At 35.2% G+C, this 27,100-nt stretch overlaps 1 protein-coding gene across 1 annotated transcript; it reads left to right on the forward strand.

Moving 5' to 3' along the window:
* The first annotated feature begins 7,722 nt into the window (after window positions 1-7,722).
* LOC142336878 (uncharacterized) lies at window positions 7,723-27,094 on the forward strand. Its single transcript, XM_075385841.1, has 5 exons — window positions 7,723-8,309; window positions 9,580-9,739; window positions 13,671-13,778; window positions 16,980-17,143; window positions 26,634-27,094. Exons 1-5 carry the CDS (start codon window positions 8,199-8,201, stop codon window positions 26,877-26,879), a joined length of 789 nt encoding a protein of 262 aa, XP_075241956.1. The 5' UTR covers window positions 7,723-8,198; the 3' UTR covers window positions 26,880-27,094.
* The last annotated feature ends 6 nt before the right edge of the window (window positions 27,095-27,100 follow it).

Below are 27,100 nucleotides of genomic sequence, written 5' to 3' on the forward strand. Positions count from 1 at the left end.
TAAGTGAGTTTTCAATATTACCTTCTACTAGGTCTAACCAATCTTGGTCATCATAACCTACTCGGTCATCACTTATTTCAGCTATTTCTTCTATCTCGGAATAGTAGTGATTATCATATTCGCTAGTTAGTTCTGAAGTTAATTTCTTTATTTGATTTATTTGTGTGCCGTAGCGAAAACAATCAGAGAAACTGTGTATAGCATTACAGTGTTCATTTATGTAGTCTGGTGCATCATCTACGCTAAAGTCACCTTCATCATTTATATTAATAAGTTTCTTTCTTTCGCCTTTGACTTGAGCAATAATTGGATAACAGTCGTTAGCTGATGCGTCCTTATCGTCTTGATGCAATACAGAGTAGTTAACTTCTTTTCCGTTAATATGAAACTTTATATCTTTAGGTATCACTTTGTGTTCTAGTTGATAAAGTTTAGCATCTGCTAAAGAAACGTTTCGGCTAAGAATGTCAGGGAACGCTAAGTTTTTGCCTTCAGTGTATATAATTTGCAAGTTTTGGAACTTAGTTATTACAACTTGATACTTAAAGAAAAGATGTGACATTTGTCCTCGTCGTGACCAAAGAAATAGAATTGGTCTGTGGTCACAATATAGGTAAATTGGAAAAGGGGATCCAATAACATAAAATTCATATGTTTGTAATGCAGATATTATTCCGCATAGTTCTCTATGTTGAGGGGACATCTTTTGTTCAGCTTTATCAAATACTCTCGAGTTTGCTGAAATCATACGTTTTCTATCAGGAAAATCTTGTATAAGAACACAACCTGTTCCTAAATTAGATGAATCAGCATGTATATGAAAGGGATAGTCATTAGAAGGAAACGCGTTAGAAATATCGTGACAGAATCTTTGTTTAAGGTCTGTGAATACCTTTTCGTGTTCTGGTAACCACTTGAATAGTGTTGTATCTTTAGTTAAGTCATATAGAGGTTTTGCATCTATGTGAAAGTTCAAAATATAGGTGTGATAGAAACCCATCATTCCTAAAACTCTTAAAACTTCTGTTTTCGATTCTGGCGTTTTTAGGTTTCTAATATCATCTATGCGCGAAGCAATAGGCGATAATCCGTCCTTAGATATAACATGTCCTAGAAATCTCACTTTTCGTAAGAAAAACATTGTTTTATCGGGGGCTGCTTTAAGGTTTGCCTTTCGAAGCAAAGAGTGATACTCTCTTACTATTGTGAACATTTCTCGCTTATCTTTAGCTTGTAATAAGGTATCGTCTATGTATGTTATGGCTTGTTTACTCTTTATAAGAGGTCCAAATGCATAACGCATTAGTTTGCTAAAGAAACTGGGTAATGGCTTAAGACCATAAAATCCTACTTGATAGGTGTACTGTCTGCCTCCTACAATAAAACTTGTAACCTTCTGTGTATCTTCAGTTAGTGGTACTTGATTATAAGCCGATGATAAATCACTACTTGTAAATATAGTTCCAGTTATTCTTGTCATTAGAACATTCAGTGGTTCGAGTGGCCAACTAGAATTACTTGTATCAGTTATAGAGTTTAGGTATCTAGCATCAATGACTAGTTTTACATAATCCTTCTTAGGTAATATGATGACGGGATTGACAAACCAACTATTCATATCATCGTTCTCATTGAGCTCTCTGATTATCCCTGCTTGAATTAATTCATCCATTAGTCTTTCTAATTTATCTCTGAGATGAATGGGTATTTTGCTTGGTCGTTGCTTTTTAAAGGTTGCGTCTTTCTTTAGGGGTAAATGGAATTTATGTTTAGTTTTGCCAATATCATACTTATGATGTGAATAGACATCATTATCCTGAAGTATTATTTCTATCAACTCAAACAATTCATCATCAGTCAAATCACTTTGCGTGAAATCAAAGTTATCTAAGAACCTTTCTAGATACTCTATGTCTTGAACGGTATTTCTATTTTGCTTAATTACAAAATCACTAACTGCCTTATTTATGATTCGGTTGCTTTGTAGTTTATCTCTAAACTTATGAAACTGTTCGTTGACTTTAGGTCTACATAACTCTTTTGCTTCGGTAGAGAAGTCTGTGGCTAGTTCTCTCTCATCTTCTTTGCATTTTTCTATTAACTCACTTTCAATAAACTCGAGCACCTCTTCTTGTTCTAGTGTATTAGTTTCTACTTTTTGTAGTTTATCAATATCATCTTTGCTTGTATACACATAGATAGTTATTCCTGAATTCTTAAATAATTGTTCAATTAGAGAAGATATCTCTCTCCAATCCATTCCGTCTAAACCACAAGCTATTTTTGGCATCGCTATACAGCGTAAATTTAGTCCTAGTGCATGATCTCTCATAGCAAGTAGTGTTGTTTTGATTGTGTCAATTGTTGGCTTTTCATAATGATTAGCCTTAGTGATGAGATTATATACTAAGTTATTATCTGCTCTGAAAGTTATTATGTCACCTATATCACAGTTTCTACTTTTACAGTAGTCCTTTAATAAGGGTATTCTTTTGGAGATTGTGTTAGCAAAACCTTTTCTCATTTCTGCATCTGAGGATATCGTGTGCGCTATAGGCATATTAGAGTCAAATATAGATTGGGTACGAAAATCTACATATCTAATGCAAGAGTTAGTTTGGATTTGCTGTCCTTCTTGTAAATTGTTTACTACTGTGTTCAGTATGAAGCAACTGTTATAGTCCTCACTTTCGTTTAGTATTGTACTTGTAAATTCGGCACAATTTTTGATATTGTATCTTTGTATAGGTTTGTCAGTTATATCACACATAGCATAACCTATTATTCCTCTATTTATCTGTATTGGGTGATTCTTTTGATTCTCCATAAATATGGGCAAAAATTCTTCAGGTTGTGGACAAAGTGTGTTCACAAAGACTAGGTCAGTTTTTGCAACGTTAATATGGGGCATGAAATATGTTCCTGGTGGAAATAAGGCTTGACTGGGGTGCTTTTGCTTGTGTAATTGTGTACTTTTCTGTTGTAGAAAGATTGGTTGAGCTATGTTTAAAGCAGTCATCTCAGTTATGTATGGGTAATCTTTCTCATTGTTGAATGAGCCGTAGCAAATTAGGTTTCTCTCAGTTTTTAATTCTACTGCGGGGATATCGAAGTGAAGTGCTTTTAAAAACAAATGACAAAAATCAATACCTATTATGTTCTGTCTCTGTTCTTTAGTAACGAATACTTTATGGGGGACTGTATATTTACCGTCAGTTTCGAAGCTAGATTGAATAGTTGTGTAGCCAAGAATTCTGATTGATGAACCAGTATATGTCTTTGAATCACAATTTGTATTTTGTAAATGCAAATTTTGTCCAAGGTTTACTAGTGCAAGGTATGTAGGATGATTGATAATAGTGCAGGTTGATCCTGGGTCAATCATGAATTCCACTTCTAAACCACTATTATTTTTAATGTCTCCGGTGGCAAAGTGATATAAGTTGAGATAAATTCTTGACTTAGTACTACTTTCTTTAGTAGCGTTCGGAGACTTCAAAAGTTTAAAGGAAAGAAGTCCGTTATAGCATTTACGTAGTCATCGTTGCCTTCAACGAAACTTATTTGATTTGGTTGTTGCTGAATATTGTTGGGTTTTGATTGTCTTTGTTGTAGATTGTTATTTCTACTTGGTGTATAGAAGCTAGCACTTTGTTGTGGCTGTTGCTGTTGTTGTGATGATGGTGATTGTTGTTCAAGATTTGGTTCATTATTTCTATATGTGTTTTGCTGAGGGAAGGTTTGTTCGTATGGTTGTGTGAATCTATTACCATAATTGGTAAAAGATGTGTTTTGTTGTTGATAGTTAGGCTTGTTGAACCTAGGATTATAGTTTGAGTAGCCACCTCTTGGTTGATAGCCTTGGTTTCTAGGACCATTGAATCTTGTATTGCCTCGGTTATTCTTTCTATAATCATTAGAGAATGTTATATTTGGCCTTCTTGGTTCAACAAGTTCCTTTCTCAATTTGTTAACGCTATCATCTATCTGTTTCTTTGTGCATCTAGAGATGGAATGACCATTGCTTCTGCAATAATCACAGAATCTAGTACTGTTAGGTCTACCTTTTATATTAGGGTCTCTTGGCCTAGAAGTATCTATAGCATTCACTTCGTTGCTTTTGAAAAGACTGGTTAAATCGTTAATTTTGCTCTCGAGTGTTTTAAGTTTATCTATTCCAGTAGCTCCGCTAGACTCTGTTGTTACAGAAAATGTTAAGTCTTTTACGACTAAGTGATCAACAAATTGTGTCCAAGTTATTGAAGGATTCTCAATAAGTTTCTCGTGCGCTTTGCGTTTTAAACCTTGTGGTCTTAGTCCTCTTATAGCAAAATCTATGTATTTCTGACTTCGTTGTCTTTGTTGGATTTCTTTCTCTTTCCTTATATTGTCATCTCCTGCAATACTTGATGGTATCTTTTCTGGCCAACCTTCATCAACTCCACTCTTTATTCTATGTAGATAGTTCTTTATTAATTCTCCTTCTTGCCTAAATGTATTCTCAACCTCAAGTCTAAATCTAAACTGGTCTCTACCGTCTGTGAATCTTTTTATAAATTCATCTTTTAAAGTAATCCAATCTGTAGTATTTGTTACTTCACTTTCAAACCATTCTAATGCTGTATCAGTTAAAAGTGAGCCGAATAAGGATTGTTGCCTTTTATCATAGCTAGTTTGTGCAGCGGGTGCCGTAGGCCTAGTTCCTAGTGAAAAGAGTATTTTGTTTTCTACAGAGTTCCAAAAAGAAGTGGCATCCTGATTAGGATCATTGCCTGAAAAAGATACAAGTGAAAGATTTGGATGTGTTATGGGAGTTTCGGGTGGGGGAGTAACGGCAGGTGGAGGAGTACTACCACCAGGACTGGCCATTGTTTAAAGGACTGAAGTTATTGTATTAGAATTATTCAGAACAGAGGAATAGTTTAAATCAAAATCAAAAAAGGATTTTAGTGAGAAGCCCTTTGACTAGTTAACTTACACAGGTTAATTTAATGGCTTTTCTACAATAAGTGAACAAGTTAAATTTAGGCAGGCTTCTCTGATAGTTTAAATGAACAAGTTAAATTGAGAATGCCTTTTCTATATTAAATGAACAAGTTAAATTAAAGTTGCCTCTCTATATTAATTGAACAAGTTAAATTGAAGTCGCCTCTCTGTATTAATTGAACAAGTTAAATTGAAGTCGCCTCTCTGGGACCACCATTTATACTGCTGGTCCGTACATTAGATACTTAAACGACGGGGTTAATCGCGGGACCACATGTATAACTTGAGAGTTCAACCCCTAGTTCTACTCTTGGTATATAGTTAAGTATTAGAGAAAGTTAAATGCAAATATGAATTAATAAGTTATGTTAAACAGCATCAATTATGAACCGAGCATGAAGGGATAGAATAATTAAAGTTGTTAAGACTGAGATAGTACAAGTTAGCACAGGTTGAAATATTCTAAGTTAACTTGTAACTTAGATAGAGTTTAAGAGATGTTAAATTATAACTTAGAGAAGTTAAGTTAAACTTACCTGATTTCCAAATTTGTGCTAAGTTAATATTTTATGACTTAGAGAGTTCTTAGTTAAGAACAAGTCACAAAATATTCTAAGTTAGAAAAATATCTCAAGTAAGCTGAGATTGAGCAAGGGAGCAATACGGGAGTATGATTTTAAATCAGAAGTTATCAGGGACCAAAAAGTGTTGGTAGTTGAGCGTGCAAGCTCCTTTTATACTTGCGGACACGTGGTTCTCTAGTATCCTATTGGATAGAGATAACGAGTGTCGACAGAGTTACCAAGGTTAACTTGGTGTTATCTGTGTGGCGTGATAATATCACGTCATAGTATTCTCAGTTTTAGTTAGTGATCTTAAAATAGTAGCTTATTCAAAACTACTTAGTAATTTGTTCACAGGTAAAAATGGACTTTGTCCAAATCAAGTTTGTGCTTCACGCACTATAACGTAAGTTCTCAAAATAGCACTAAGATTATCAAATAGTGTTACTGAGTGTAGCACACTTCAGTACAATGGCTTTACGGTTTCCAAAGCATTTTCTGGCAAATTTTAATTGATTTTTAGTTTGTTTAGTTTGTTGTCTATTTGTTGTTCATTTTGAAACTGCATAAAATTTGAATACCAAGAGTTCCTAATTCCCTTCTATAGAAGCATTGGTAATTGTAAACCTATGGGATATTTAGTCGATTCCTTATGGTTTTCATTACTTTGAAATTAATTGTTTTTTTTTTTAAAAAAAACTCAGCGAATTTTCTAACTTTAAATTTCTGTTCTTTTTTGTCTAATTGTTACCAAGCTTTATTATCAACTGGTGAATGACAATTTTTTTTCTGTTGAAATACAAGTTATTTTGTTTATTTTTTAGTTTCATCTGACGCTCTTTTGACTTTGTTATTAAGTTTTGTTTTTTAAAACGGACATGACTTTTTGATGTAATTAATGTTTGTTGTTGTTGTTTGATTTTGCCGTTCGTCTTCAATCGCTTTCTTAATATCGGCATATCTCATCAATCTAATGCATCGTTTTTTACTCCACTGAGTTATTTGCTTTGGAGGCCATCTTTTCGTTCATACATCAGTGTTTTTTTTTTGAAAAATACTAGAATTTTTTCTATCTGTTCCTCATTTGGTAGACAATTGTGCCAAAATTGTGGATGAGCGGGGTCGGAACCTTATGTGCAATCGCACTTTACCGAGCCGCCTTGTTTTTTTCACCGCTATTCACCGCTAATCTTTAATTTTTTTAATAAAACCTCGACCCGGGTATCGATCGGCAAAATTGTCTGAACAAAAACACCCATTTGAGTATATAGTTTCTCCCCCCACGAGTGGGGTCGGAACAACAAACTTTAATGGTTCTTCGGACGGCAGATGGAACGTTTAACCTTGAATATCTTTCTTTGCCAATTGTTACAAAAAGTAGGAAAAGCAGTTAGGAAAAAGCAGTTTCTTTGAAAGCTGTTTTTTGAGTTTTGTCTATGCAAACAATATCCATACAGTGGAGATATAAACAGAAAAAAAAGTAGCGGCCTATTTTATGACTATTTTCAAAGTGTAACAAAGATATTGGTAGCTGAACTTGTATCACTTTTTTTCAGCTTTGACGTCTGCTTTGAAATAAACAAACAATTTGCTTCATTGCCTATCTGTTTATTCTTTTTCTTTATATTAATGTTATAATCTCGGTATTCGCTAGCAAAAATATGATATGGTCATATATTATCTTAACGGAGATTATGAAGTTATGATGTGAACTATGCATATTATTAACAAAAATCAATTGTTTTTTTTTTGTCTGAATTTAACGTTAGATGTTAAGTTATTCGTTTCTTCACTCCCGTTTTTTGATAAGCTTTTGGTTGACCATTTTTTTTTAAATTCGGAAGATAAAAATAGCCATATTAAAGTAATCAGCCTTTCAACATGTCATTTAATTTTTTACAGTTCAATTACCGTGATTGCATTGTTAACTCATAATGGTATAAATCTTAGTTTACAATCTAACATTGTTATACAGTAAACAAGACCAAGTTAAACATAAATAACAGCTTTGATTATTTTTAGAGCCTTCTAACCAAACGCGTTTACTTTTTCAATAGCGTGCATAGATACTCTAATGTACAATAAAAAAAGCTTCAAAATTTAACAAAAACGCATGTATAAAACACACGTAGCATTGCTAAAGCACGTTTTTGTCTATTACGTTTTCAATACCATCTTTAAGACAAATTAAATTGTGGTAGATATTTTGGTACAGCTTACAGCAGCATTTTTGTGCGGTAGATTGGTTTGGTTCAAAATTAATCGGAGTTAGCTCAGATAAAGCACAGAACAATTTCACACAGTTTTATCAGGCAGTTTACATTGTAATTACTTCGAAAAATTACCAGCACCTCATTTTGCTAACCGCCTAATTAACCTGCCGATTTTGCTTTTATAATTCCGGGTTACTTTGAGGGAAAATTGCGACGAATTTGCGTGAATTCACGTTAAATTAAATTATTTTTTTTAGCTTTGTGGCATTATTTTTTGCTCGATTGGTTCTTTTTTAAAATTTGTTAATTCGTCGTTACAATTTATTCACGTATTCTGATTGCCTGACGAAATTAACTCTTAATAAGAAAGCGTTATAAAATCTTTCTAACGGATAAACAAGTAAAGGAAAACTTTCCACGACGTCCGTGACCAATTATGACGTCAGAAGCAGAAGTGACCTTTGACATACCCACTAGGCAGAGCCGTCAGGTGGGCGAAAGTGGAGATGGCGGAGTGTCCGCCAATAACGGACTATACGGAAATTTGGGGAAGGAATTTGAGAAAAAAAAACAATTTTCTGATGACAGCAACTGTACTTAATATAATTTCAGTACAAATAATTTGTATTGCCTGTTTGCAAAATTTTGCTTATTTTTATACGAATCCTCAAAAATATGTTTTTTTGCAAAAATACATCGAAAAAAATACCTTTTTCAACAAAACACGAATAAAAACGAAACACGAATAAAAAATTTCTAGATGAGTTAAATTGGTTAAAAAAACTGACGACGACTCATGGCTAAATTTTGAAAATTTCTTTTAAAAACGACTGTTGTTGAGCTATGTTATATTCAGGTAGCTTGAGCGGAAGCGTTTCTAAATTTTCATTTCTAGCCCTAGCCATTTAAGGATTTTTACAATAATCATAAAAACACAGAACAGTGCATAGATGTACTTTCTCCCAAAATGAGGTCTGCGAACCTAGATATGTATAGGCCAGAAGGAATTTGGTCTTGAACGGTTACATGACAATTTACCCAATTCCATTTTAGCCCATGCCATTATACCCAATGCCATTTTACCCAATACCAACTTACCCAATGCTCTTTGATCTTTTCGTTCAATTATCCGATTACAGTTTAGCGGTCGCTATTACAAGGATGTCTAAAATGTTTATGTAGACAATATAGTCCCATGTTCGGTTGTAATAATTTCATATCAAGTCCCACGGTCCATTTAATTATATAGTCAGCTAAATAATTGTTCTGATAATATTAACAATAACGTAATTTGGGTAAGTTGGCATTGGGTAAAAAGTCATTGGGTAAAATGGCAGGTTGTGTAAAATGGCAGTGGGCATAATGGCATACCCATTGGTTATAATGAACAGAATGGGCGACTAGTGCGACTAGCCTGGACAAATATTTGTTTTAAAGGAGCCGAACAAACTTTAATCCTCAAGGCGCTGCTTCGGGCCAGAGCAATTCTATCAATAGGCGAAAAAATTTGACAAAAAACTTTAAAAGTTCCTCAAACCTCATTGCAACTGGATAGAAGCAACTCGGAAGGGTTCTGTCGCTGTTGTCAAGTTTTGAGAAGAAATATTCATGTTTAGTTGGAAAATGATGATGTTTTATTCAGAAAATAGGCTAAAATATTCGCTGATAAAAATAATGCGGTATTTATGTATTTCTCATAGATTAAGTGAAACTTTAAAAAATCCTTTATTCTATGACCTTTCCCAGCTCGTTTCCAAGTATTTCTAAATTTTGTAAAACTCTTTATTTCCTCAAATGCCTTCTTGTGACGTGATCCAGGCGGTGGTGACTCATTGCTGAACAGATTGCCTCCCGTTGTGGCTAAATACTTCTGGTACCTGGTCCTGCTCTGGATCATAATCAATGCACTGGCCATGCTCATCATATTCTCAATTGCCGTGGCCGCCTTGAGGCAGAACAATGATTTGGAGGATGAGGGTAAGAGGAGTGAACGCGTTTACGGCGGCTGTTTTGTTTATTTGTGGTTCTCTGGTCGTCATTTTCTAGTGACGATTGATATTGTTTTTAAAAGGGGGAAAATCCCCCTAATTGAAAACTTTTATGTCTATAACCCATCAAATGGATATATGTGCTATATGGCCCAAAATATCTGCTATATGCATACAATGGTATTAATTAGGTGACAAATGAATCGAGACGCTTTTTGTATAAATCGCAAGAAGAGTTGAGCTTGTGTAGCATGTTCTACTTCGGCACCTCACTTTATTGAGGAAATCATTACTTAATTAGTTTTTTAAACCCACAACTAGAACTGACACAGAAGAACACGTTTTTATTTGAATTGAAATTATGCAGCAACAGTCAATCCAAAAATCCGATAGAAAGAACGTGGACGGAATACCAAAGAGAAGTACATCTCATCAAGTGGTAACCCAGCAAGACCTCATAAAGAAGAATTAAGCTATATTAAACGAGAAATGTGAAGCTAAGTTAAAAAAAAAGACTTTCAATGTCGCAATTAACGATGAAGTGCAATGCTTAACCAAACTGTAGAAATCTTAATCGCGCAACTCTCTTAGTTTTAACTGCAAAAGCTTGTTTGGGCAACAAACATTATGTGAAACACTAATTTGCCGTTTATGTGATTTTTTCATCCAATTTGACGTAAATGGAATACTAGAAAGAAGCTTGAGTTTAGAGCTGCAAGTTAGCCGCCTGTTTTCCAGACAGTGTAAAGGCAGTAGCTTGTTAACGGATTTATTTGACACTTGTTTAAAAGGTTTGATGAACATTTTTTTCATGAAAAGCTCAAAAACGGTTAATATTCTGTAATCCGTAATCTTGCATGAAAAATGACACCGAATCGGTTTGTCACAGTAAAAGAAAAGCTTTTTTATTCTTCTTTGACACATCAAAATCTCGTGTAAAGTGTTTTAAGATGTCTTGCCATATACTGATAACACATACACAATTACAGAGTTTGCAAGCGCATTATAGACGGAAATGAGTTGATTCTGCAAAAAAATTTCTAATTTGGTACACAGCACCGCAAAACCGTAAAAAATTTATTTATTTATTTGTCGTGCTGCTTAAATATCATATTTTGATCTAGAATGAGACCTGGGTTCTTACCTTGGTTGGTTTCCATAATCGATCTGTTACCAAAGAAAGGTTTTGGGCGACAGTTTTTTCCAAAACACACCAGGTTACATTTGTCCGAATTTACAGTCACTGTTGGAACTAAACCATTCAATAGATTTAATACCATCAACAAAAATTTCTTTTTTGTTTGTTGAGCACGTAAAAATTGTTTTATCATCAGCAAATTGAACAGTTTCTTTTGATCTGAGGTAATTTTCAAGATCATTGATATATATCAGGAACAGTAGCGGGCCCGAGACTGGACCCTGCAGTACACCACATTTTTTTATTTGATCAATCAAAGTTGGTCTCTGTGTGTTGCTGCCTCTCAGTGAAATAATTTCTTTATAGAAATCTATGAAAACACCTCGGAAGCCGTACTCTTCCAATTTTTGATTCAAAATTTTTTGATCAACAGTATCGAACGCTCTTTTCAAGTCTTTTCATGTTTTCTCTCACCGAGCATCACCTGTGCATCATTTTGATTAATTGGTTGTTCACCATATATTGCTGGCTTTATCATTTCATTTCCTTTTAGAGCTACACCATAAACTTGAACTCTGCCAGCGGTAATTTGGGAATAACTGCCTGTAATTCAGCTTTATGTGGCCTTGTATACACGTTTTAGCAATTTCAGTCAACTTGCAATATCAAATTGTATGTTTCCTGTTTTTGAAGGTTCCAAAAGAAATGAAAATTTACAGCCTTGATAGGAAACCTACTTAATCATGGATAATTTTGCGAAGATCCTGCTATGCCTCATAGCAAGATTTTATCTGTACAAAAATGCAAGTTCTTTGAATGTTTGTCAGGAACAAGATCTTGGCAAGATTTTCAAAAATATTAAACTTGACATGGCATGGGATATCGAGCAAGAAAAACTCAATAGAAAAAAGATTTAGCATAATAAAATTAAGAAAGTTTTATCAGGAATGTCGAAAAACACTGCTCCCGTTAGTTTATTAACCAACAAGTGAACAGCTTTTTTCCAGTATAATGAAATTTTCAAGTGGATGCTAGCTCGGTATATACATAGTACACACGTTACACAGGACCGCCACCGTGAAGCCTTACATGGGTTTGACGAAAAAAAAATGATTCCAATGTATAAAATTTTGTCCAATTCTTTTCAAGTTAATTATCGTCTCAACAGGATTGTTATTGTCCAAAAGGCTAAACATAAGAGGGTCAGCTGGTAGCTATTGTACAAGAGAACCAAATTTCTGTGGGTTCCCACCCGATAACCAATTTTAGTATGGTCTTGAGCGATAACCGCGTTATTGGCACGAACCTTGCACGCTCATGCAAGATAACCGTTATAATTGACACAGATAGTGTTTTTTGAGGAAATCTAATTGGTAGTTTTGTCGTTTTTCGTAGGCAGTAGTATATAGATTGAATCAAATGTGAAATTTGTTTAGCGTCATCAAGTCTCGATCATTAGAAATATGTGCCTTGTAAATTCCGGGGCTTTTTCGGTAAACTGTACAGGTTTCACCTTTGGTTTTGGAAAACTGACGAAGCTAACTGGCTTTTCCCGTAAATACTATAAAGATTTTCTAAAATGGTGGTAAAAATAATTTTCAGAAATGGGCAGTTTCCAACGAAAAATTAATTTTTTAACAATTAAAGTACGTTATTACTATATAAATGATAAATGAGATTAATAAGAAAATCTAACGCTACTGTCGGTTTTTCCATTCCCATTACCACCCCCCCCCCCAGCTTCGTGGTCATATAACAAAAAATCATTTAATCATGGTAAACATAGCATAATGGGATAGCGATGGGGGCTATAATTTCGTTGGGGGGTATGAAGGCAAAGACTCTTATTTTTTTCACATTAAAATCTACTGATTGACGCCCAGGTTTAGGTGCGCAACCCTAGACCGCTCTGATCAGACCAATTTTCAGACCGTGCCCTCTTATCAGATCATCCTGCGACCCAAAGCCCTCTGATCAGACCGTAGTGCGACCCAAGAAATTGTGCGGCCATAGTGCGACCCAAAAGACCTCTGATCAGACTATCGTGCGACCCAAATATTTTGTGCGACTCTGGTGCGACCCAAAAATTTGTGCGACTTTAGTGCGACCAACACTCCCTCTGATCAGACCATTCCTGAATACATGTTATAATCCGTTGTTATTTGTTTGAATTGTTCAATTCAAACCTACAAACTACTCAACTTAAAATTCAACAATTTAGTATATCTTGTTAAGGATAGGACAAAACTATCTGATAAAAATATAAACAGAAAGTTATTTTGAAGTGCCTGCAACTTTTTTTGAGTAATCAAAAACAGTGATAAAAAACTGCAGTCAAATAATTATGGTCAGTTATTGTCTGGGGTTAGATTTTGCGGCAACTTATCTCCAGACTTTGGTCTCTGATCAGACCGTATGCGACCATTTTTCAGACTTTCGTGCGACCGATGATCAGACTATAGTGCGACTTTGCCCTCTGATCAGTCCGTAGTGAGACCATTTTTCAGACTTTCATGCGACCTATGATCAGACTATAGTCCAAATTTGCCTTCTGATCAGACCGTAGTACGAATATTGTCCAGACCATTTCCCAGACTTTGCCCTCTGGTCAGGCCAGGTGGCGAACTTTGTCCAGGCCATCGTGCAACTCAAGCGTTTCCCAGACCATGTATTTTGGGTCACACCACGCCACCAATGTGCGACCCAAATGGTCTGATCAGAGCAGTCTAGGGTCGCGCACCTAAATCTGGATGGGTTAAAGCAGTTAATATGTCATGTTTAGTGGCGGACGTTGTGAGTGGGGAGGTGCATTTCCTGCAGAAACTGGACAGAAGGCTGCGCAGACTGGAGAGACCACATGCAGACTGTGGAGACACTATGATCAACTCAGGTACACACTTTATAAATATAACATTACATACACTTACATAACTATACAAATCATAGCCCAGGTCGAGGTTTTCATTTGTCCTAGTCTATGACGCAGACCATTTTTGAACGCACACAGGGGGTATGGCGCGTTCAAACATACACAGGCAAGGAATTTTTTTGAACGCGCAACATTAACGCAACAAGTACTGACGGTCGAGAAAAATTCTGCAACATAGACGCACCAATAGCCGTATCTGAATTTTAACAATGAAAATCATTTTTATTTTCGATTTTCATCGTTAATTATAGAATAAAATATTTAAAAAATTTTACGTATTTTGACCAGCATGAAAGATTTTCTCCATCACTTTATGAATAAAAATGCCAGTTTTAGACTGTTTATAGAGTTCTGAAGTGACGCTTGTGACATGTTTAGTTAAAGATCCTTTGGATCCTGAAGTTCAGAATTTAATTGAGCAGTTTTGTATAAAAAAGGTTATTCATACGATGTTCACAACAAATTAAGTTCTCGACCAAAACTGGTTATTTGGTGGGGGCACTAGATGGTGCTGATCTCACAAATGGTAAAATTTAGTAGTCTTGGAACACGAAAGGTGAACCATGGAGCAGTTTACAATCGTACAAAGAAAGCTATAATTTACCAAACTTTAATTTGACTAAACTGTAATTTACCTCTATACTTTACCACACAAGCTATTCTTTACGGTTTTCATTTTTTTTAAAAAAAAGATTTTCATTGACCTTTCCAGAAGATACTAAAATACTAAAAGCAAAAAATACATCTGAAACTCAATTTTCATTTGTTTCCAGCCTCTGTCAATTCTAGAGGCAAATATGGCTGGTTACTTGGCGCAATTATATAACAAAAACGGTAACTAGCGTTGAAAAGTTGGAAAATCAACAAAAATTTTCTCACATGTTCTCAAGGCTAGTTACCGCTTATCTTAAAATTCAGTGTTTGCAGTCAACGATTTCAATTTTTTTTACGTTTCGATCTGATGATGTAAATTGTGCGTAGATCCAGTAGTATATCTTGTACAAACATAGAATGTAGAAGACAGATAAAACATGAAATAAGCGTTTCTAACCTTTAAATCACACAAAAATTGTTCCAAGCGTATAATTTACATAAATTTAGCAATTATAAACGTCGACCTTACATGAGTATAGCGTTTCTAACTTTAGATACTACAAAGTTTTAGCGTTTCCGACCGTACAATTGGCATAAAGCTAGCATCTCTAGACGTGGATCATTCATGAATTCAGCATTTTCAAGCTTTCATTTACAGAATTATAACTCTTAGACTTCCTGCTTGCTTGTCGCCTCTTCTATTACTTTGCAGCTGTTGCTTAAGTTCCCATAGAACTGTAATCTTTATAGATCGGACTCGGGCATCTGGTACCTAAATGGTGGTCAGTCCGTTGATTCCGTTGAATTGCCGCAATTTTTATTTAAAAATTAGTTGGTTGCCATAGAGGAGAGGACAAAAACTTCAAATTGTCCCAGCTGCCTTCTTAGCCACTTGGACGCTGTCAAGATCCAGTTATGTTTTTCTGGTTAAGAGAGCGTACTTATGTGAACATTATATTTATAAATTATGTAGAATGATACTAAAACTAAGATTACTGCAAAATTTTAGCGGTAAGTTTTGCCAGATAAACGCTAAGAAAACCTTAACTTTTTCAAATCAGCGCAAATGAAATCAGGCACGCAGAACTTTTATAAAAATTAAATCAAAGAAGATCAAAGAGGAAATAAGTTGCAGACTGAAAACTGGAAACAACCTGCTTCTCACACAACTTAAACTCAACATTTTTCTCAATTTTTTTTCATCCTCCAGGGCCGACTGTTGACTTCACCGACAATTTTTTATGAGACTTGGATCTCAATGCTAAAAAGGACTCACATCTTTTTAACTTTTAAATTACTGGAAACTTTTTTAGGTACAATTTTGAACATTTATGTTACATAAGGATCAGATAGGCCGATTCAGATCACACTCAGAACCATAGAAATAATACTTCAAAATTAGAAACGAAAAAAAACTTTTTTAAGGCTCTGATAGGATTATGAGAGGCATGAATTGACATCAAGGCAAGTTCTGGAAACCAAAAATTCGCTTTATGCAACGCTAACTTAAATACAATTCTGTTTTTGGCAAAATCAACACATAAGTTAAGCGCTCAAATGATTAATTTTTGACAAATAGAATCGCAAAATTTATGTAGGATTTAGAAAAGGTTTAAAGCTATAACATGAGATTGCAGCAAAAAACGTCAAACGATGCATGGAAATGATGGAAAGATGTAACATCATTGTTTAGAACTTCTAAAATTATTTCAAAAAAAGTTTGCTTAGAATCTCTATCTATATAAAAGATCCACTCTTGTAAACATTTAAAATATGTAAGATCAGTGCTTGGAAACAATTTTATGAGATTGAGGCCTAAAGACTAAAATTAATAAGCATCAAAGCTTAGATCTACGCATCCAAACGCTAAAACTTTGTAAGATCTTGGCTTAGAAGACTCTAATTATTGTACAGGGAACGCATAGAAACGCTAAATTTTTGCTAGGTCCGCTTTTGGAAAAGCTGTTTTTAAGATAAGGAGATTTTTAAATAGAACCTACGCTAAAATTGTAAGATATAAGCTTGGATCCCTTAAAATTTGTAAAATCAACGCTCAGACTCAGAAGTGCTACGTTTATATATCTACGCATAAAGACGATAAATTATGTAATTTTCATGATTTGAATTGCTTAGTTTATGTAGTTTATGTAAGATCTACCTTTGGAATAGCTAGTTTTTGTAAGGTACGCTTGGCAACGCACAAAATAAATAAGTATAAGGCTTTGAAACGCTAAACTTAAGTAAGGTATGCTCTTGGAAACTCTAAAATTATTTAAAGTCAGCGCAAAGAAACGATGAAAATTTGCAAGATCTACGCATGAGTGCGCTGAATTTATGACAGATTAACGATTACAAACAATGCATTTATGTAACATCTACGTTTGGCAAAGCAAGGTTATGTAAGCTGAATTTTAGTTGGTAGATAAAACGTCTCCATGTACACCCTTCGAACATTCAAATTCTGGGGAATTTTTATGCCATTTTTTAATATTTCAATTAAAAATTATTTTTATGCTTGAGGCATATGTTGAAAACCAGTTTTTAACGTTTTTAAATTTATGCTTTCAGCACACAATATGTGTATTCACGTGTCCAGAGTCAAAATGACTTACGCAGAGGCTGCAGATGCTTGTGAGGCACTGAACAACTCTCATCTCGCGTTTCCCAGAGACGCTCTAGAGATGGCTGTCCTCAAATCAATGGCTCCTTTTGATCCTGCTCAAAATAACCCGGTAAAAAAACTTCATCGTTTCGCTGACAAGCAGATCAGCCCCACGAACAGTTTAATGGTATCGGGTACCCCCCGTTAAAGGACATCATCTTAATTACCGTCCCCAAAAAACGCGTGTTTGAATTTATTAATGAAGCATAAAAAAGAAGACGTGGTTAAAGCCACACGTGCATAGAGCAGAATGCCATAAATGCGATCAAAAGTCCAATATCTAAGATTTAAAAAATACTATAAAAATATAAAAAAGGTATATTCCTCCAACTTTTTTTAATCGTAATGAAAAAACTCGGTAAGAAATAGCGCTGTCTGTTTGGCATCTTTCTAAAATTTCACATACCCTATTTTGATTTTTCATTTTTAAAAAGTTTTACTCCCTTTTCTAGATGCCCTACTTGCAGTTTTGTTTGCAGCCATTTATTTAATTTCTAGACGCAACGTAATGATCTTCCAGTGGATATACCCCTTAAAAAATTCCATGCAAGTTTTGAAATGTCAGATCTCTGCAGTGTCACATTCCAAAATCAAATAATATTATTGAAAATTAACAGATTTTGAAGCTTTCAAAGTGTGTGTTTCTAGCACGGTTACATAACTCTGTTAAAGTCTCATCGAAATTCTATGGAACATTTCAAACCACTGCGCTGAATTTGAGGAGGGCTAGACCCTCTCACTGACTTAACCAGATACACACAATATATACATCGGTAATGTAAATGCATAAGTAAATATGCAGAGAAAAAAAGGCGGTTGAATATGTATTTTTGTGTTTAATTTGTTGCTAGCTTTTCACAAAAATAACAAATTCAACCAACAATGTTCCATATATATTAATTTATTAAACTTCGAAGGAAAGTAACTGACGACAGTTTATCACTAAACTATCTCCTTATACAGTATTCTAGATCTCAAATTTATTAGGAGCTGAGGAACTTTAAACCATATTGGCTTTTGTCGTGGAGTCACTGCTGATCGATTGGTATATTTTGAGGACAGACACAAAAATGATATCATTGGACAGCTCTTGCAAAACTGAGTTGATCAATGCAAAGATTTTTTTTTGTCATTTTTTGGTAATCGTGGCTAACAGATATAAATAAGCAGGGATCTCCTGATTTTCTTCATGGAAATTACCTGATTGTCAAGCTTATTCAGAACAAAAACCTTTCTCCTATTTTGATTAGAAATACTATCATCAACTAAAATGTTAGCAGCTTGTTGTATTCAATTACTTTCTGACAAGTCAATTGAGTAGCGAATGCGTCTTGCTTGAGCTTGCGAAGCCAATTGCGCCGCGTTTGCCTGATTACTTTCTTTTATTTGAATTCTCAGTTACGAATCTAGTATTCGCGATGCGAATGGCTCAGTTTAAGTTGAGCTATCTAACTTGAAGAGCGATTGACAAACAATCTAAATTAAGATTAAAGGAAGTTACACTAGTTCACAGGGTAATCACACATAAAGAAGTACTTGAAATTTGTTTAGATGCATGAACAGACAGTTTCCTGTCTGGAACCTGACCCACATCAAAATTAACTAAATTAATTATGAAGAACTGAATGAAAGCATATGAAGAACTAAATGGAAGCATCTGCCCTTGATATGGGATGATCAAAGGAAGTTGAACTAAAATACGGCAATGAATTTTCTGATGATAATATCCATTCCGTATGACATTTATCCCTATTGGTGAAAATAAAAATTTAATAAATAAAATCAGAAAATTAACACTTATTCACCGGTTATATAATTAGTAAGATATAAAATAGTAGAGTAAGATATAAAGTTTAAAGCGTTTTAAGAGTTTATTCCGAATCTGAACGTTCCTCCGCCTCTAACAGCGTCATCTCGCAAGGCAAATTGGGGTTTGGGTCGACAGACCATCTTTTGTTTGGATTTCGTGGAGACACTTCCTCGATGAAATTTGTATCTGATATTGGTATCTCAGCAGAACATCCTTCTGTGTTTTGGATGTTTTCTTCTATTGATGGTAATTTTGAGGATTTCTGCGTTATGAGCTGGCGTTTTCTCTTTCTAACAGACGCAATATCCGAATCTGATGTATCGCTTACTGTAATTGTACGTTCTTCTTTACGCAATATGGATGTCAGTTATTTAGTCAATTGGGTTGATTGTATCGCAGATGGTCCAGCTGTATCAGGTTGCGTAGGTGGCGCGGCAATTGGTACTGGTGGACCAGAACGCAACATTTGTGTCAAGTCTGGTCTATTTACGAATGCGTCGTCGAGTTTGGGGTTGCGTTTTGGGATTTGCATTCTTAAGCCACGGGCAACACTGCTGGAAGCGGATATGCAAGAGCGTCCGGAAGAAATAACACTAATGTCGTCCGTTAGTCTTTGTTGCGTTTCATCTTTTTTCTGCCCAAATTTTTCCTAAGTAAATCCTTCCTGTGATTTAAAATCTTTTGGTCAAGTGTTATCTCCAGTACTTTTTTGGGTCGCCTCTCAATATACTGCCCCAATTCAGTATTTCTTTCGTTTCGGGTTCCGAATTTTGCGATATCTGAATTCCGTAAGCGAACCGCCGGCCTGTTTGGTTCCTTTAAGACGCTTGTTGTGGGGCCAATTTTTCCAACCGTGTTCCTTGAAGCAATGACTTTGTATAGCCCAACTAAATCCTTTTTCTGTCTCTGTGTTGCATGTATCTTGCGTGCTATCTTCACTTGCACGCTTCGTTCGCACCGTGTTATCGGTCTTGAGATAATTCTGACCACATGAGGCGCGATTCAACGTTTTTCATTTTTTCCCTGCTCTTCATGGGCCCGTGTGTTTGATGCACTTATCACCTTTCCGACTTCAGCGTCCGAACACATGTCTGTACCCGCCCATTGCGTGTCTGTGAGGTATGACTTGCCCGGGATGGTATATTCATCTAAATAATGTTTTATTACTTTTTACAATTTAAATTTATATTGCTTGAATTTGTGGTGATATTTGAAATTGGTGTGTTACATCGTCTATCGAAATGTGCTTCAAATGCTTTAATTTCAATTGTTTTTTATAGATATTCTTAATCGTTGTATAATTACATGTATTGAATGTTCAACATTAATTTTTTTTATTTAGGTATGCTTTCATACATGATAATTGACGCTTAATAGTTTGAATAAGATGTTCTACTAAATCTATTGCTCTGTGGTCATTTGCACGTGCATATATTGGTGTAAAATGTTTTCCAGTACAAATTTTTTTTCAAATTTATTTTCCTGTAAAGCATCTAGCTTGATCTAATCTAATTGCTCTTGGTATTTTCTCATTGCAAATATACTTATTAAGGAATTTAATAACATTTGGGTTAGAAGCGTTATTTACTATTTATGCTGTAGGGTTTTTTTAGTATCGATCTTCGCTTGTAGTGCAATATTGTTCTATGCCCTTTTCTTTAATAATAGGTCCACCAAAATTTCTTTGGATTTTGTCTTTCGATTCAATACATTTTGGTAAAGGTGACCATTTGCTGTGCGGAATCACTGGTTTTAAAATCTTACCAATTTCCGTTCAGGCTTTGCACTCGCTTGCTTTTGCCGATATATCTCGGTGGATATATTGCCACCAAATCTTCCGTGCTATGGACAACATTGCAAAGCTTCCAGGATGCGTGCATTGAATGTCCTCTAGCACAGCGTCTTTGATTGTTTTAGGAATTGCAATCTTTTCGTCTATTCACAGCCATGTTTGACGCTTAAGTCCCGCCAGTTTGAATAGATGTAGGGGCTAATCTCTTGTAGTCTGCCCTCATCATTTAGGATGACACAACCGTGCACTTCTTTCATTTCCAGTTAGAACTACCAACAATTTCTTGCTGAATATTCGATGATGGGTATCTCTAAATCTCAAATCTTCTGCTGTATCCACGGCACTGGTAGATGAAGTCGTCTCTTTGTTTGATGATGTATTGGTTGCAGGTGTTGTATTGGAAGGTGAGTTGTCTGAGAAGTTGACTCGGGCCTTCGTTGGTGAAGATTTGTCTGCTCTAGTTTGTGGCATCTTGGAGATGGAGTTTATCGAATGATTATTTGACGGATGAAATCTGAGAAATATTTTGGGGTTGGTTGTATTCATACTCATGAATTTGTAGTTTTGCGCTGAATTTGAAGAATTTGTGTTGATTACTTGAGTTGGAGTCAAATATGGGCTTTATTGGGTCTAATTGTTCGGGTTGTTCACATTCTTTATTGTCTGATTTTTGCAGCGCATTTGTAGCAAACTTGTTAATGAAATGTATTTTATGCAATGGTAGAATATTCAGTGTAAATTGTGGCTTTAAGTTTTGGGAAGGCATTCACAGTGCGATTGACATTTTTAGATGAGGGTTAATAATTTCATTTTTAGGTGTCAATTGCGACGCAACTGGTAATAATGTGTTAGAGTGTGACGATTGTATTGCAACTGGCTTAATGCGAATTTGTGAATTTTTTTGTATTATAGTAGGTATTTGCGGCGCGATTAACCGATTTGCAGGATATGAGGGTAAATGTAACTTTAATATTCTATTGAATTTCTGTACAGTGTGCATTTTATTTCGAATTAATTGTTTAAATGAGTTCCGAACTTTAGATATTGTTTCTACTACGAAATATTTGTCACATGCGGAAAATTTTTTAGCTTTGGTAAAAGAATTTCTAGATATATAATCTACAAGGCCCCTTTTTGCTCCAGGCATATGTTGGATTGTGAAAGTAAAGGGGAAGTAAACAGTCGATCCAACCAGAAAGGCAGCTATTAAAGGATTGATTTGATCTACGTTCTTTTAGTATTGATACTAATACACGATGATCTGTTATTACTGTGAAATCCTCTCCGTACAGATAGTATTTGAAGTAATCGACTGACCAAACGACTCCTAATAGCTGCAATTATTTAACACTGTAGCGCTCTTCTGTTGGATTTAGAAATCGCGACGCGAATGCTATGGGTTTCCATCCGCCAGGAGTATTCTGTTCAAGTGCAGCTCTCAATCAAGATTGAGACGCATCGCATTTACCACGAACATCTAGTTTAGGTTTGTGGTGGCTATTTTCAGTACTTGCAGCAATTTTATCTTGAAATGTTTAGTGTGTTCCTAAATCCAGAAAAATTTAGCAGATTTTTCAAGAAGTGGTCTAAGGGGGCGACAAAAATGGGCTAAAATTGGTATGAATTTACTAATATAGTGTAATAACCCAAGAAAGGATCTTTAGCGTTTTAATGTCGATGGTGGTGGTATTGCTAATATAGTTTTTTTTAAAGTGGTGATATACCGGTTTGAGCAAATTTGTACCCAAGCCTTTCAATATCTGTTTTTGCCAACTGGCATTTCTGAAGATTACTTCTTAAAGAATCTTCGTCAAATTTTTTGTGACATTTGTTGACATAACTAAGGTGATCGGATTCAGATCCTGTGCTAACAATGATAATGTCATCAATGTTTTGTGTTTTGAAAACTTACAAGTGTATAATCCATAGCTTTTTGAAATTCTGCTGGCATGTCTGTGAGACCGTAGAATCCAATTTTTAATCTATAAATTTCTGTTGATTCTCCACAAATTATGTTAAAATTGCAGTGTTTTGCAGTTTCTTTATGCAATTGTATCTGACTATAAGCATTTTTAAGGTCCATTGTTGAAAAGCATGCTTGTTGGCCGTTTTGAGTATTTGTAAATTGTTGTGAAATTGAATCAATTAGAATTTCGATGTTAGGCATTTGATATTTATTTTTGTGGATTGATTTTTTTAAAACTTCGAGTCAAGTGCTAGTTTTATAGATTGATCTTTCTTTACTGTGACTAGTATCGGAGATATGAAGTTTTCATTTGAACAACTTGATAATTTTTCAATATGTCCTTCTTTCTGTAATCTATCTGATTCAACTATGACTCTAGGTTGTAAATTAATTGGGACGCGTCGAACATTTTGATGCTTTGCTGCGAAACTTTTGATAAAACTTTGATTTCGCGACATGAGTCTTTGAGAGTCCAATTTTTGAAAATAGATATGGAAATTGCGACGCGATTGTCTCCCTAATTTTACATGTAGATTTATCAATATGCTAAAAACATTTACCACTTTTTGCTTGTTGTTGAACCACTGCTAGACCCAGGCTGTTGAAGAGAACTCTTCCGATGATCAATTTATGTCCATCCTCTACAACAGTTAGAGCAGCATCTCTGCATGTCCAATCTTTGTATGTCAACTTGGTTGTGAGTTTCCCAAGTACTTTGATCGGTGCATTAGAAATAAATTCCAAATCTTTGTCCAGCTTTGTAGTGGTCTATTTTGCAGATAGTGAAGTTTCAAGGATTCTTATTGCTAGAGTCTTTGTGATGAGACTGACTATACTACCTGAATCAATCACTGTGTTTGCCTGGACACTTCCAAACTTAATTTGTGCATTGAGAGGTTCATGTTGATTTGCTGAGTCACAGGAAATTGCTGCTACATATTCACCTGAATCACTTTCGTAATTATATTCGTAGATTTGATCATAGGGTTGTTGGTAGCTTGTAAAGTAGCTGACAGATTTTTCATCATCACTTCTTTCAACAGTTGTATCAATCTGAATCACACTCGTTTGAGGAGGTTTAAATGTCTGAGTCTGTGACTTTTTCGGCCTTCTACACTTCCTTGCAAAATGTCCGCTAATTACACAGTCATTAAACTTTTTTCCATTTGCAGGGCAAGTTTGACGGTGGTTATGACTCCAGCGTTGTCCACAGTTAGTGAAAATGCTAGTATACTGGTAGTTCGGGGTGACGGGTGAGTAGCGAATGAAATCATTACGAGACTGTTGGTAATTCGCGTTGCAATTGCGTGTTTGAAAATTGTTAATAGCATTAACCGATTGCGCAGTAGTGTTCGTGTTTTGACTTATTTTCTGCTGCTTTTGCACCCCCATTTTCATGTGTATTGCCACCTTGAGATCTTTCTTTGATGAGACAGTTTCTTTCAACAATTCTCTTTGGGTATCACGATCTTGCATATTGAGTATTAATGCATCTCTAATTAGCGTAGTTTACTCGTCTCCCAGGCTACAGTTTTATGCTAGTTCAATTAAACGTCCATAAAAGCTCTCTACCGCCTCACAGTTTTGTTGTTCGGAAGAAAAGAAAACGAAACAATTGTAAGTAATAATCCGTATTTGGTGAATGAATCATCCATCGCTTGCCAAAAATCCTTGAATGGTTGTTTCTCGGTTTGGAAACGAGGGTAATTGATCTTAAAAATGTGACGACTTTCTGTTCCGATGCACAGGTAGAGTAGTGATACGGTTTTTTGTTCTTAAATTTCCCAGGGTTTGTCCCCACATAAAATACCAATCTGTTCTATCTTTTTTCATCGATTTTGCCAATTTACCTTTAATTGCTGATTGCGGACTTTTCGGTCTCTCTCGGTTGCCTGTGTGTGGTTCTCAACGGGTTGTTCATATGTTGGTTCTGTTGGATACGTTACTGCTCAAGGTGGTCCATTTGTCAAAGTTTCTAGTTGGATCCCTTCTTTCGCCAACAATGCTAACTTCCATTGTTGTATCCACTTGTCCCAAGAAAGTAGGGTTGTGGTGGTCGGTTTCTCCCAGAAGACATCAATATGAGAGGAATCTTTCTAGAGTCAGCTGCTGACTGCGCCATGTTTTACTCAATTACTTTCTGACAACTCAATTTAGTAGCGAATGCGTCTTGGTTGAACTTGCGAAGGCAGTTGCGCCCCGTTTGCCTGTTTAGTTTCTATTATTTGAATTTTCAGTTACGAATCTAGTATTCGCAATGCGGATGGCTGAGCTTAAGTTGAGCTATCTAATTTGAAGAGCGATTGACTAAAGGTTAATTGCAAACTGAGTTGCAGCAGTGCAAATGGGAGGAATGAAGCAAGATTATGACAAAATTAAAATTAAAAGGAAGTTACACAAGATCACTGGTTAATCACACGTAAGGAAGTACTTGAAATTTTTTTACATGCATGAATAGACAGTTTCTTGTCTGAAACTTGAACAGACATCAAAATTAACTAAATTAAGTATGAAGGTTTGAGTGAAAGCATTTGAGGAACTAAATGGAAGCATCTGCCCTTGAAATGGGATGATCAAATGAAGTTGAACTAAAATACTGTAATGGATGTTCTGATGAAAAGTCCATTCCTTATGACACAGCTAATATAAATCAATGAGGAAATTTGCTCGCTTCCTGATCTGATTGCATGCGAAACTGAGGAAAGATCCAGTATATTTGAGACAAATTTTGTGATTTTTCTGTCTATTTTTTCGGTCTGTTGTCATTGCAACTTTGTGTTAATTGAAAAATGAAGTTCTTAACGTGTTGCCAGTTTCTGAAAGTGAAAAAACTGATGAACAATTGTTAAATTCTTAAGAAAAATTTCTTTTCGCTTTATTGTCTTTTGCAACTTTTCAAATCTTTGTGTGTAAGCTTTTAGACTTCACTACGCTAATGTTAGGTTTTACTAAATCCTATCGGTATATAAAAATCAGTTACTCAACTCAACCGCCTGAAATGGGTGGAGTCAGTGTCCAACAACGAAGTCGAAAAAAGACAAGAACAATTTATTTAGATGAGGTTCAAAATTAAATGCTGAGATAACCATCGCTTAAATTGAAAAAAGTTCATTGCGGCTCTTTGATCTAAAGAAAAGAACCTGAATTTAGTAATTTTCAAAAACTTTAATAATTTATTTTTTATATTTTAGTTCTGAATATTTGTAATTTCTCAACAAAGGTAGTAGTCCGTGTTGGAGTAAACTGGGGATTGTTATCTTGCAAGATCTTGTAAGATTCTATCAGAATTTTAAAAGAGGATTAATCGTCCTACAAAATGTTCAGACAGAATAATACAAGTTGGTAATTCGTAATACAAGTTGGTAATAATACAAGATTCCTAAAAGATAAGCATTCGTCTTACAAGAGTTTTGCAAGGCAACTGTTCATCTTGTAAAAATGTACATTGCAGGAATAAATTGGCAGATGATCGTCACATGAACAACATTGTAAGTTTTTTTTCTTAATAATAAAAAGCCTATTGAGGGCCGAAAAGTCAACGCAATGTGACAGGTAAATTAATATTCAGTAGTAATTGAAAATTAAGAGTATAAGAGTTATACGGTGTTCCTCCGGATTCAATGTAGTAAAAATGTATCCAAATTAAAAACAATTGAATTAGTAACTTGTTGTCCAGAACAGAACAAACAAAAAATTGTAAAATAAAAACAATAATTATTTGATTCCTGTTTTTTGAGTCAGCACTTTTTGGTGTTAAACTAGTTTGAGTATTAAACTAGAGTACATTTTAACGTCTTGGTCCTTACAGGATACAATTTGTGTTTGTTATCTTTGAAAAAGCAACTTCAAAGATATAAATTGCAAAAAATAAGGACTCAAATGCGCGCAACCATTTCTTAAGCTTTTAATGCATTAAATGAAGAATAATGCGAAAAAATGATCTCATAACGCTAAGGAATAATAACGCACTTTCTAATGATCTTCATTTTTAGGTAACGTTTCTTGGCCTTAGCCGCACAAGCGAAGCCTTGAATGACTGGCAATTTCACGACAGCACAACCTACAACATTTCTCAGAAACTAGACGAGCTTTGGGACATTGGGGAGCCAAACCCAGCTGGCAACTGTGCTGCATTCATAGTCGGTTCCGCCCATCACAACAAAGTGGTCACACAAGACTGTTCCACTCCTGGCTACTTCATTTGCGGCAAACATCACCAGGCCAATGAGAATAACTAAAAAACTGACATAATAAAGAATAATTTCAAAAAACTTTAATTTTGGTCAATATTGTCCTGCAAAACATCTACATTTTGTCTAAGATCTTTTCCGTTCACCCCCACTCCCCCATCGTCACTACTACCACCACCACCCGTTTAACATTGTGCGCACGTATTATTGATAATCCTCAAACCACAGTCGGTAATTTACGACAAACGAGCGACCCCTCAGTGACTCAA

The sequence above is a fragment of the Convolutriloba macropyga genome, chromosome 3 (genome assembly GCF_964194025.1).
Source record: "Convolutriloba macropyga chromosome 3, txConMacr16.3, whole genome shotgun sequence".
Classification (NCBI taxonomy): domain Eukaryota; kingdom Metazoa; phylum Xenacoelomorpha; order Acoela; family Convolutidae; genus Convolutriloba; species Convolutriloba macropyga.

What these genes read in the sequence shown, in the direction of transcription:
- LOC142336878 (XM_075385841.1), top strand. Translation starts at nt 8,199, where the DNA reads ATGACGTCAGAAGCAGAAGTGACCTTTGACATACCCACTAGGCAGAGC. An exon ending in ACGGACTATACGGAAATTTG is followed by an intron (nt 8,310 to 9,579) that starts GGGAAGGAATTT and finishes TGACGTGATCCA; the next exon opens with GGCGGTGGTGACTCATTGCT. An exon ending in AGACACTATGATCAACTCAG is followed by an intron (nt 13,779 to 16,979) that starts GTACACACTTTA and finishes TTATGCTTTCAG; the next exon opens with CACACAATATGTGTATTCAC.